At 50.1% G+C, this 12,520-nt stretch overlaps 1 protein-coding gene across 1 annotated transcript; it reads right to left on the minus strand.

Annotated features, from left to right (window-relative positions):
- Nucleotides 1-651: 651 nt before the first annotated feature.
- Cpa1 (carboxypeptidase A1) lies at nucleotides 652-6,720 on the minus strand. The gene is made up of 10 exons (XM_026392804.2): nucleotides 6,656-6,720; nucleotides 6,116-6,197; nucleotides 5,530-5,763; nucleotides 5,202-5,303; nucleotides 4,583-4,684; nucleotides 4,293-4,403; nucleotides 3,795-3,885; nucleotides 3,146-3,345; nucleotides 2,617-2,701; nucleotides 652-839 (listed from the first exon to the last, which is right to left on the minus strand). The coding sequence occupies exons 1-10, from the start codon at nucleotides 6,718-6,720 to the stop codon at nucleotides 652-654; spliced, it is 1,260 nt and encodes a 419-aa protein (XP_026248589.1).
- Between the last annotated feature and the right edge of the window lie 5,800 nt (nucleotides 6,721-12,520).

The raw sequence follows: 12,520 nt of genomic DNA on the forward strand, positions 1-12,520 counted from the left end.
GTGCAGGGGATGCTGAAAAAGATGTTGCAAATGAAAAGTTAACCACCTCTACCCTTAAAGGCAGAACCTTCGGGCTATATTACAATTAATAAAAATGTCCCTGGTTTGGCAATTCATTCTTTATCTTCAGCGAATGATTTCATTTCACCCAATTATTTTCTTCCAATGTAATTAAGGAGTGGGAGGCCATATCTTGCTTTGTAGTAATCTGTTTGACTTGACTGCACCATCTGCAGTCACCAGTATTATTCTCTCTCACATTCCAGGTTATTGCTTTTGCAGACGATGGCTACAACCCCTGAATTCCTTGTCACCATGGGGTTCTGGGCATTTGCTTCACAGTTGTGGCAGCTGCCTGCTTCCAAGATATGCACAAATCGCCCCTGAGGAGATGAGCTCAGGGTGATCTAATTAAAATAGATACCACTTGGATACAGGATCCTGGAATACAGGGGAGTTAGGGCTCCTTTAGTCTAACCACCCACATGTTTCCAGTGAAGTCTGCAGGAACTAAATCACTTCTGCCCCAACTTTCAGAGGTGGATGTGCCCCATGCACTCCACATACGAGCCCCAAGATTCTGCACTTTGTATTCTCAAACTTTATTTGGATGGGGCCAGAGAGGAGGGAGAAGGGTGCCAAAGGGCCAGTTCAGTAGGGGTGATTCAGGGTGTATTCCATGATGGTCATAAGCGCCAGCCATGTCTCCTGAGCCGTAGGGACAATCTGAGAGGCTGGCAGCAAGAAGCCATAGCGCCCACTGTCCCGGAGCTCGAAAGTAAAGGAGTACTTGATGCCCTGGTTGTAGGTCCAGTCAACAGTGCTTCCACTGGCTTGATCTGGGGCCAGAGTGAAAACAGAGGAAGGGTCAGTCATTTTGGAAACATTTACATAGGTCAGTGCAATGCCAAGATTTGTGCAATGCCAAGCAGAGTCTGTGTCTAGCAAGGTCTGCTGTTGACCAAGCAGCCTCGCTTCTAAGAAATTCCTGCTGGGCCTAAGCCCAAAAAGCCCAAAGAGGAGGCCAGCATTGGTTGCCCCATTCATTGGGGAACACAGTTGCAAAAGCCTGTCTGAAAAGTGTCTCCATCCAATAGTCACCTCAGGGATACCTCGAAATATAACAGAATTTTATATATATATATATACCAGAATTCTCCATTTAGAAGAGGAGGTTTAATTCTCTGGGGGCTCTGGTCTTGCAGGTAAAAGTGCAAAGATTCAGAGTCAAAGTGAAAGCCCTGGGTCTGTCTTTTAGGGAGAAAGTTTTCCAGGTTTGCAGTGAAATGTTGGTAATGAAGCCACTTTCAAATTGAGCTGGGGGAGAGAGAGGCAGGCTGCATATCAGAATTTAACTTGACTGCTGAGCATCATGGCGCTTGCCTGTAATCCCAGTGGCTTGGGAGCCTAAGGCAGGAAGATCACAAGTTCAAAGCCAGCCTCAGCAACTTAGCAAGACCCTGTCTCTAAATATATATATATATATAAAGGCTGGGGATGTCACTCAGTGGTTAAGTGCCCATGGGTTTACTCCTCAGTCTAAAAAAAAAAAAAAGAATTTAACTTGATGATATCAAATGCAACAAACTCCTTTAGGATCGAACAGTTTCTAAAGAAGGTCTGGGATCAAAAATGAAGTTATCCCCGGGTAAGACTGTGATCCACTCACCCCCTAAAACCTGGGCACAAGGGCCAGGAAGTACATGAGGTGGGTGTGCAGTCCACCCCTCTGTTCCCTGTACCCCACTTCTGACTTCCAGTACTCCAATTCAGTTTCCTGGCTATTCCCAAAACACACCAGGCCAGAACACATAGTAAAGCCTTTACCCAGAAAGTTCTTCTGCCTGGAAGGCCCTTTCCTAGATAGATATCCTCTTGGTTTCCTGCTCATTTCCTGGCCCAAATTCCACCTGCCTCCAGCCACTTGCCTCTAACCCTCAGTTTTTAACCTCCACACTGTGCTGCCCGATTCTCCTCACCCAGCTCTGGTGCCAGTTTTTCTCACCAGCATTTTTTTGCCTAACCTGAATTGTTTACTTAAGATGGTTGTCAGTCTCCTCTCCTAGAGCATATGTTTTCTGATCTTTGCTTATTTTATTCATAGTTATATCCCAAGCACACAAAACAGGGCCTGGTGCAGAATGGGTGCTTACTAAGCATTTGCTGACTGAATTCCATTTCCGTGTAGTAATGCTTCTCCCATGGGCATCGCATGTACAGTATAAGCAAGTGGGGAAAAGATCAAGTATATTCCTTAATTAAAGGGTGATGGATAAGTGTTTTCTTTAATTAAATTTCCTGGGGATCTGTGAGTTCCAGCAGAGCTCTCCACCCCATCCATGCATGAGTCCTGACAAGCTAAAGTGACAAGCGTGCTCAAAGGAACCCGCAATTGAAAGTGTTAAAGAAGACAAGTTCATGCCAGAAAAAGGTTCTGCGCACTTCTCCAAATGACCAAACCAGAAGTTGTCAGGCATAAGGGACCTGGGTGCACACCCATGCTCCCTGGTCCGGGTGCCTTTGGCTGCTTCCTTCCATGAGGGATGCTCCCTTGGGCAGGAAGAGCCAGCTGATGTTGGTCTGGGGACTACCTAGAAAGATTGTACAGCCACTTACAGATTGTTGTGATGATGCTGCCATACTTGAATTTGGTCCCGTACAGAGAGGACAGAGCTGTCACAGCAGACTTGGCCAGTTTATCCTGTAAAACACACAAGCAAGGCCACTATCATGGACAGAGTAGTCCAGCTGGCAGGGTGGTCCCAGAGCAGCACCTGCAGAAGGGGGCCCATGGGAGAGAACACAGAGCCTGTTCTGCCCCGCAGGTGATCAACAACGCCATGGTCCTCTGTTCCTGCAATATGGATGGCTGTCCCTTCCCCTCCCTTTAGTTACAGTGCAGCTCTGAGTGTAGTGCTGCAAGTTGAAAGTCCAGCCCTGCCCCTTGCTCAACCACTCTGTGCCTCAGTTTCCTGGAAAGAAAGAAAGGCTAGTCCAGTAGCTGGTCTTTCCAAATCATCGGGGGTACAAGGGAAGAAGGGGTGCTGAGCACACTGGCTCTCAGCCATCAGGCAGCTCTGTTGGGTGAAAGCCCAGGCCTGCCCAAAGCTGCCCTTGGGATGAAGGGCAAACAGGCAGCACCTACCAGCTCTTCCTTGTCAGGGGCTGGTTCTGATGTGTAGCCATAGGGGTAAAGGAGGAGCTGGGAGTAGCTGTGGATGGAGATGAAGGCCTTGATGTTCCCGTGGTTGTTCACGAAGTTTACAATGGACTGGACCTCCACTTCTGAGTTGGGGAACTTGCCTCGGTACTGGTCGGAGCAGGGATTGCTGCTGGAGCCAGCTTCTGTGGGAGGGCAGAGGGCAGAGCTGGCATTTTCTAACCAAAGTGGTATGGCTTATAGGGCTTCCACAGTTCCCAGTTCTTTATATGGAGTTGGGAGAGGTGGGATCCAGGCCCTCATTAAGGAAAGACCAAAGCCTTCTTATAATCTGGGGACCTGCCTCCCTTACCAGCCAGGTTTGGCCTAAACTGAGGCCAGTTCTTCCAGTGATGTGTCAGAGACAGGAAAGAGTTGAGGTTAGGATAGAAAACCCTGAGATGAACTTTCAGACCTTAGTTCCATCTAGAAGGAACTTCCTTTTACAGACCAGGACCTCCAACTCTGAAAGCCCAGGTACAGGGCTAACACCCCACTCGCTACCTTTTCCTCACTACTTGTGCAACTAGCCAGGAGGGTAAGAAGCTGTTCTGGGTGGTCCCATGCCTGCCCCCTAAATCACACTGGGCCTTACTCCCAAAGCCAGCGTCCCAGTTCCTGTTGGCGTCCACACCAACACAGAGGGAGTTTGATGTGAGGGATCGAGTTTTGCGCCACATGCGATTCTGAGGAAAGAAAAGGGATCAGCCAGTCCACTGTACTCTGCATCAGAAACTGTATTTGTGTTAAAAATAAAAGTAGGACTGGGAAGCAAGGTCTGGGGTGGTGTGTCTCAACTGGGGACAATTTTGTCCATCATTTTGCAGTGTCTGAAGATACTCTGGGTTTTTCCAACTGGAGGGAAGTGGGAGGTGCTACTGTATCTAGTGGGTAGGAGGAGATGCACAGGTTGGCCCCCCCCACAACAAAGAACCACCTGACCAAAATGTCCATAGTGTCAGGCTGAGAATCCTGTCCAGGAGGGCAGTTCTGCTCACCCCTCCCACAACTTAGGGGGCTGGGAGAGGGTAAGTCGCTTGTGGGGCTAAGGCCAGAGTACATCCCACTTTCCTTGAGAACAGAAAGATTGTACCTTGCTGTGGGTGAAAGCAAAACCGTCAGGGTTGGTAACAATCTCCAGGAAGATGTCCATGTTATTAAGAATGTTAGTTAAAGCGGGGTCCTGGCCATAGTCTTGAGTGATCTGGTGGGAGGAGGCAAGAGAGGGAGAGGGCAGAGTGCTCCAATCAGGCATCTGCCATGCTGAGCAATGAACACCTCTGGGGTCACTGCTTCTGGAAGGGAAAGGGGATGCCAGGGTTTCTGTGGGCCTTGGTACCAGTCCCCACCAGGTGAGAGCTCTCCTCACCTCCCCAGTCCTACCTTCTTTGCAAACCAGACTCCGCTGGCCTGAGTGACCCACTCCCGGGAATGGATGCCTGTGTCAATCCAGATGGCAGGACGGTTGTTCCCTCCAGTGCTGAACTAGGGAAGGGGCAGGGAAATGGGCAAGGGGAAGGTGGATTCCCCAAAGGGAAATCCCCCCAGGCCAGAGGACACCTGTTCTCTGGTATCTCAGGTTGAAGCTTTGTTTGTGGGACCACCCCTCAGGTGGGTTGAACAGAGATCCCACAGAGCTTGACCTCCTGCCCCCAGCCCCAGCTTGGAGCTAATATGGCTCAACCTGACTTGCAGGCCCCTGCTCTGTACAGTTCTCTGTGGGAGGTCACCAACAAAACTCTTGCCTGTGCTACCCAGAATACTTTCCATACTGTGACACTTGGTTGAAAACACTTGGGTCACCGAAAAGTTTAAATTGTGTGTGTACTTGTATATACACACCTAACACACCCAGGCCAGCCGGGAAGCTCAGACCTTCCCAAATGTCTACACAGGGAATCTGTATAACAGTGTGAGACCCATGCCCATATACAGATGCCCATGGTGGGGGCCACGAACATCTACATGTGCCCAAGAACATCTACATGTGGGCACCCTTTACCTTCAGCACATAAATGGGTCGATCTTCATAGGTTTTGCCAATCTGGATCTTGCTGACAAGCTGTGGGTGCTCAGCCACCAGCAGGTCCAAGAAGTTATAGATCTGAGATGGGAAAGAAGGGAAGAAGGACCTTGGTGGCTTCTGGGTGCCCAGACACCTCCCTCAACAGTCCTGCAATGTGACGGAGCCATGACCTGGATCACACCAGTCACATATAGACAGAGCAGGTGCCTCCCACACCCAGGTTGACCCTGACTCAGGTCCACACTCTGCCCTCTGTGAGGAAGAGAGTGGTGCCTGAGGGGAGTGGCCAAAGAGCTGCCCTCACCTCCTCCAGGGTGTGGTAGGTGGCATAGTTAAAGGTGTCGGTAGATTGGACCTGGGCCCGGAAGGCGAACATCTGCTCCTGTTCCTCATCCAGCAGTGACTGCAGGTCCTCGATCATGATCTCATACCTGATGTCCTGGGCCTCCAGGAAGATTTTGACAGCCTGGAGACTGTGAAAGGGCACCCGGATGTCGATGGGCGTGCCAGGCCAGGTAGGGCCTTTCCAGAAGTCCAGCTGGGGAGGACAGAAGCCAGCACTGTTTGAGTGGGCTAGAGACATCAGCCAGGAGAGCAGCCTGGGACAGGACGAGCTTGGGAGAGGGTGTTGGTGCCAGAGGCCTCAGTATAGAGGGGGATGGAGCATGGGAGTTAGGGGCAGAGATAAGGAAATGGAAAGGGGGTTCTGGCACTTTGTTAGATGCTCCAGGGCAGCAAGATCTGAAACTGCGGGATTGAAGTCACTTCCTAACCGGGCCCATTCAGTCCAGTGACTCTTTCTGGGAGGTACCAGTGACTAAAGTCGGGGAGTAGGGAGCCCAGCTGGCCTGGGAGGTACCGTGGGGTCTCTGGGTCTCCCTGCCTCTGACCTGCAGGTGCTGCAGGTCCTCCAGCTCCTTCACCTTCTGCACCTGGGCTTCGTCAGCTGCAAAGATTCGGAGCACCTGGTGCCTGGGAAAAGTGGGAGGAAAACTGAGCACCCCAGCCAGTTCCTGCCCTGGCTGCCAACACTCCCCAGAGCAGGAAAGAGGCAGCCTGGGATCCCCAGTGTGGGCCTGGGTCCTCTGGCCTGGAGTAGGAAGAGGCACCAAAGTCTCTGCCATGGGAATCCAGGCTCTCCCCATCTTGGAAAATTCTAGACTTATTGCTGTCCCCATCTATTTAGATTATTTTTCTCTCTCCCAAGCTGGCCAGGCCTCCTCTCTCTTCCTCTACTGCAAATTCCTCCTCATCTCCAAGGCTCAGACTGTCCTGAGAGACCTGGACCTCCGCCAGCCTGCCGCCCCAGGGTGGTGCCAGCCGTGCTCTCTGGCTGGTTCCTGCATGTCTGTCTCCTCCAGACACTGGCTAGGATGAGTCCTCCCCGTCTCCCCTCTGGGCTCTCGTCCTCCTCCTCCCCACACTCCTACCCGACAAAGTCCTCATTGCCAAAGACAGTTCCCAGCAGCACACTCAAAACCAGCAGCCCCCTCATGCTGCAGCAGTAAAGGTCAGACTGAGGTTGACACTGAGATCTGGGCCTTTTAAACCCAGGGCAGCGTTCTCCTGGCTGTGCCCGAGGGCTGTGCTCCTCTTGCACCTGGACCAGGTCTCACAGGAAGGAGGGGTGGGGGTTCCAAGCTCTGGCACCTTCTCACCCTCCCTGATATGATAAAGTGGTAGGGAATGGGGCAGCTGGAAAGATAAGCCAGGCCCGCCCTTGGCCATGAGGATCAGCTGGGCCTGAGGTCTCCCAGCTGGGACTCACCTGTGGCCCACAGCCCCAGGCACCTGCAGCTGGGCTGTGGTCCAGTTTGCTTAGTGTCCAGTGGAAAAGGGGCCAGGACTTCCAGAGGCGACACAAACTGGGGCCTTATATGAGGTGTCTCCTTCTCCCATACCCCTGAGTACCAGCTCTGTTCTTAGAATAGAGTTGGGGTCCCCTGCCTCATCCAGCTCCTGCATCTGCTCAGCTCCTTGCCTTCCTGGTTTTATGCAGCCCTGTGCAGGGTACATCCCCTCTGGGGTCTAGGCCATTGAAAGGGACTTCCCAGCCTCACTCCTGGCCAAGGTGCTCTTGTAGGAGTCAGACTGTAGCAGCAGCAACTGAATCAGAAACCCAGTTCTAGCCAGCATTGCCCCCCACCCCACCACCATGGGTCCCCAGGGTCTGTGGTGCCCTCTCCTTGAGAGCCCACAATGTATCTCTGAGCCCTCATGAACCTTTTCATATAGCATCACAGAAAATGTGCAGTTAGGGTCTCTTGTAGTGAGGACAGCAGCCCCAGTGAGTCCCTGGAGGTCTAAGTCTGTGTCGTTGCCAGCTTCTCAGAGTCCAGCTTCTCAGAGTCCGACTCCTACAGGAGCACTGTGGCCAGGAGTGGGGCTGGGAAGTCCCTTTCAATGGCCTAGACCCCAGAGGGGATGTGCCTTGTACAGGGCTGCACAAAACCAGGACTCTGAGAAGCTGGTCTCTGAGAAGCTGGCGACGACACAGACTTAGACCTCCAGGGACTCACTGGGGCTGCTGTCCTCACTACAAGAGACTCTAACTGCACATTTTCTGTGATGCTATATGAAAAGGTTCATGAGGGCTCAGAGATGCATTGTGGGCTCTCAAGGAGAGGGTTCATCAAGGGGTAGCCTTTGACCTGGATCCCAATGGGAGGGAGGGAAAGGGGAACTGATACTTGAAGGCAGAATTCACATTTATTTCTCCTTCATTGTTCCTGGGGTGTTATTCTTGTCTCCTTAAGGAGACTGTAAACTTCCTCAGGCCAGGAGCCTAGTCCTACCCATTGCTCAGGGTTGTCCCTCATCCGGCAGTACTGTGACCTCAAGCGTTTCTTCTGTTTCACACTAGGAAAGGATCTCAAGTTTGAGGTTTGCCTGGGCAATTAGTGAGACCCTGTCTCAAAATAAAAATGGTTGGGGATGTGGCTCAGTGGCGTCCATACCTAGTACCACACACAAAAATAGAGTGCCTCATTCTGCCTCCAACCAGCCATCAAAGATGCCCCCAAATCATACAATGTATATGAAGCGGGAAAAGATGAGTTCAATGCTATAAACTGAAATTACTGGATAGGAGGCTGGCAGCATACTAGCAGGGGACAGACTCAGGGGGAAGCTAAGCCTGGGTCCCTCCAGAGCACCTCAGGAAACTACAAGTTATCTCTTGCTAAAGACTAAATTCTAGAATGTAGCTGAGGGGTGAGGCCACAGCTCTGCCTGCCCATGCCATGGATTGTTTCATGTTGGTCCAGAGCAAGGGCAAAGTTGGGGACCCTTAGGCCCAAAGCTGGGGGACAGGCAGAGCATCAAGGCTCATGACCCAGAAAGAAACCACCAGGCTGGGATCTATACTCAGGAGGAAGTCACTGGCAAGGGCTGGATAAAATTTGATTTGTTTTGCAGGAAAAAAAAAATCAAATGTCCTAGAAAATCATGCAGTGTCACAGCTGGACAGGTTTTCAGTAAATGTCAAGAGAAAGCACAGATCTCAGAATGGAGGCCTGCAGCAGAGAGGAGCTAAGCCAGGACAAGCCACCATGTACAAGGACAAATAGGGAGGGTGCTTCTGCTGAGCCTGAGAGGAGAGTTGGGAGCATCCTGTGGGGAGGAGCACTAGGCAATGTCGGAGCCAACAGAAGGTCAAGAAAGGCAAAGACGTATTGGGATTAACCCCTGAAAGGACAGGAAACACCAATTCTAACACCAGAGATATCCAGTGTCCAACTTAAGTGGTTCTTTTTTTTTTTTTTCTTGTAATGTATTTTCTTTCTTCATCCCAAGGACAAGTTTATAAAATGCTCCCCCATGGTGTCTTAGCTATGGTTTGGGGAATTGGGGGAGGAGCGCTGAAGGGGAAGGGAAGTGGAAGGAGAGCCACAGAGCTTGGCGAAGGTGGTTAGGAGAGAGCAAGAGGCCGATGCAGACCCCAGGGCAAGAGGATACCCACAGGCGAGCCAAATGGAATGGATTTGCAAGCATGTTATTATTTCCAGGGAATGTTCCAAATACTCAGGGAAGAAACTTGGAAGACCAAACAGGCTAGAGTTGTTCTTCAAAACACCAAGAAGAATATTTTTTGCCCCCAAGCTTGAGATGGAAGGCAGTCATGTCCCACTCAGGCAGGCCACTCTTGGGGACAAGGCGGAGGAGGCTGGCAGCCTAGCTGCCACATCAGCAGCCCACATCAAGTGGAGACAGTCAGTAGAACCCACAGCTGCAGGCCAGGAAATGGACTTGTTGCCGGGGAACAGTTGGCAGAGCCCACCCCAGCCTCCGTCCCAACACACTCATGACTGTGTCTGGAAAGGGCAGCAGCTAGGCCTGGCTCTCAGACACCAACAAAGTGACAAGCAGTGTTCCTCTGAGGAGGTTGGAAGGACAAATCCAGGCAGCCAGATCAGCCTTCGAGGTTCTCAGTTGGGACCATCCTTGGGAACGGTAACATGTTCCACAGATCCATCCCATTGGGCCTGCCCTTGGCTGACCTCCTGCCCTGGTCTGCAGCAGGCCTCTCACTCCCTCCTACACATCATGTTGGTCTACTGACCAGCTCTGAAGCACTTACGCACCCACGTTCCCTGGATTCTCTCACAGCCTGTACCAGCTGACTGCCTGGGCCTTCTTGTTTTTCTAAAGAAGAATTTCACATTTAAAAAAAAATTTTTTTTTTTTTTTTTTGTAAAGTCATTTTCTTTCTGGCCCAGTGTCTATCTGAAGTGATCAGAGGGGAGATGGAGGAGGATGGGGGAAGTGGACGGCACCTCACTGGCCTCTTGGATGGCGGCCATTGGCCCATCACCCTCGGCCTCTGCTGCTGGCTGGCCTCACACAGGACTCTCACATTCCAAACTGCCTGGTTGGTTTGTTTTCTTAAGAAAGCAATAACCGCAGCACATTCGCTGTGGTTCTTTATGGGTTTCCATATGTATAATCGCTCTTTCTCTCTTCAGATTTTCCAATGTTTTTTTTCTTTTAAATAAATGCTCATAAATTTTACCAGTGAAAAGGATGAAAAAACATACCTAAAAAGAGTGGTTGTTGGGAGGAAAAAAAACACCATACAGAATGTAGAAGAACTGAGCTCCTATTTAGCATTATATACTTAAGAAAATTAAAAAAAAAAATTCAGGTTTTATAAAACATAGAAAAATTCTTCTATAATTTTTCTAACTCTTACATGCCTAAGTCCTGAGGTTTAGTTTCATACACTTAAACTCCCAGGCATTATTATCTCCTTTGGTTTGCAGAGGAGATAACATACAGGCTACTGCGTGGCCTCTCAGTCCTGGGGGAAGCAGCAATGAGCCGGAACTGGGCATGAACCTGGCTCTACTCTTCTCTCAGCCATTACAGTCACACGGGCCTTGTGCAAATTTCATTAACCAGAAGCCCCAATCTTTATAACTGCAAAATTAGAGGATTGGTCTACAACATCTGGAAAGTTCTGTGGCTTCATGATTACCTACAGCAAGAGGCCCTTCAGATTCTCCCTGCCCCTCAGAAAAGATGTCGCAGGCTCTGTTGACTGCCTTCCCAACATCTGTTCTCCCCTTCCTCCTTAACAATGGGACTCCACTTTTATTTGGGGGCAGCAATTTGCCCAGCTGTACAGCAGTTTCTCAGCCTCCCTTGGAGCTGGGTGTGGCCACATGACACAGCTCAACCAATAACATGTACATTGAAGTCTGTGGACCAGCCCAGTCAGCTGGCTCGCGTTCTCCCCCTTGCTCTTCCTGCCTGGAATTTAGTCTTACGATGACGGTAGAGCAGCCATCTTGCAACCTGTCAAAATACAAGAAATGTGCTGCACAGTGACGTTGAGGCCAACCACCAATGACAGGGGTCTCATAAGATTATAATGGAGCTGAAATTTTTTCTTTTGCCTAGTGACATGTAGCCATTGTAAGGTGGCTGTGGTATACCGCATTGCTCCTGGGTTTGCACTGATGTAACAAACCTACCAGCTGCCAGACCTGTACAAGTAGAGCACAGACAATTATGTGGAGTAATAATACTGATCAAGACAGTCAATGACTGTGCTACTGGTTTCTGTATTTACTACACTCTACTTCTGATTATTATTTTAGAACATACTCCTACTTTAAAAAAAAAAAAAGTTTACTGTAAAACAGTGTGACTTTTATACCAGGAGCAGCTGTTCCTGAATCTCTGGATTGCATCATTTTCTTTTGTGCCTGACTTAATCTCTTGTTGTGTTCATTACTGCCCTAGGAGTTGATAGGCTACTGCGCATGCATGCTCACACACACACACACACACACACACACACACACACGCAGTAGTGTATGTGTGTAAAAGTTACCTAGGTTTGTATAAATACACTCTAGGATGTTTACACATGATAAAAATCACTTAATGACACCTTTCTCAGGACTTGACCCCATTGTTAAGGTTTATGTGACATGGCTAGACACATGTATAGGAGAAGGCAAAGCAGAATAATTTAGAAAGGTTTGGGTCCCCATGTATGAAGGAATCACCAAGCCAGCCCACTGCAGAGGACTTCTTGCTACATGACAAAAATAAAACCCCCTAATGGGTTAAGCCACAGCAAGGCGGGTTTCTGTCACATAGAGAAAAACTTATATGAGACTGAGGAGGAGAAACAGTCCTTCAACAAACAGTGAGTCTCTTCTGTGTGCCTGGGGCTACCAGGATGTCTACTCCCAGTGGGTGGTCCTAGGACTTGAAGGGGAAGAGTGGGAGAAAGAAGGTTCCAGATGAGGAGCAGCAGCACAGGCCCAGGCCTGGGGCTGGGAAGCAGCTTTGGTGCTGAAGGAAGCAGGGAGGATGCTACTGAGGTTGGAGCTGGTGAGCAAGGCATTGAGACAAGGAGGGAGAGGAAGACAGGGGGGGGGTCCTGCAGCTCTTGGAGGGGTTTCATTTCAAGCCATGGGGGGATTTTGAAGATGCTGTTGCCTTATAAAAAGACCTCCAAAAGCAGTGTCAGCTCCAACTTTTGTGTGCTCATTGTCTGCCTAGAGATCTAGCCAACCGGGCTGCAAAATCCAGTTCCCAGTAGTCCTGAGGGGCCTTGGGCGAGAGTCAGCTTCAGGGTCTGGAGGCAGGTGGGGAACCATGTGCCCTTCATCTGCCAAGCTCTTGGGGCCTGTGCTTCTGCTTAGAAAATAAGGACACTCACAGTCTCCTCTTACAGTTAAGAGAAGGCCCTGTGCAGAATCGCATAATGTCCTGAGAACCATGCTTGGGACACAGTAGGTGTTGGAAAAGAAATTACCATGTCCCTGGCTCTAAGGAAG

The sequence above is a fragment of the Urocitellus parryii genome, chromosome 3 (assembly GCF_045843805.1).
Source record: "Urocitellus parryii isolate mUroPar1 chromosome 3, mUroPar1.hap1, whole genome shotgun sequence".
Classification (NCBI taxonomy): domain Eukaryota; kingdom Metazoa; phylum Chordata; class Mammalia; order Rodentia; family Sciuridae; genus Urocitellus; species Urocitellus parryii.

Coding starts and splice junctions, on each gene's coding strand:
- Cpa1 (XM_026392804.2), bottom strand. CDS start 6,720: ATGAGGGGGCTGCTGGTTTTGAGTGTGCTGCTGGGAACTGTCTTTGGC. Junction 3,886..4,292: donor TTGCTTTCACCCACAGCAAG/GTACAATCTTTC, acceptor TTCTTTCCTCAG/AATCGCATGTGGCGCAAAAC. Junction 2,702..3,145: donor CCCCTGACAAGGAAGAGCTG/GTAGGTGCTGCC, acceptor TGTGTTTTACAG/GATAAACTGGCCAAGTCTGC.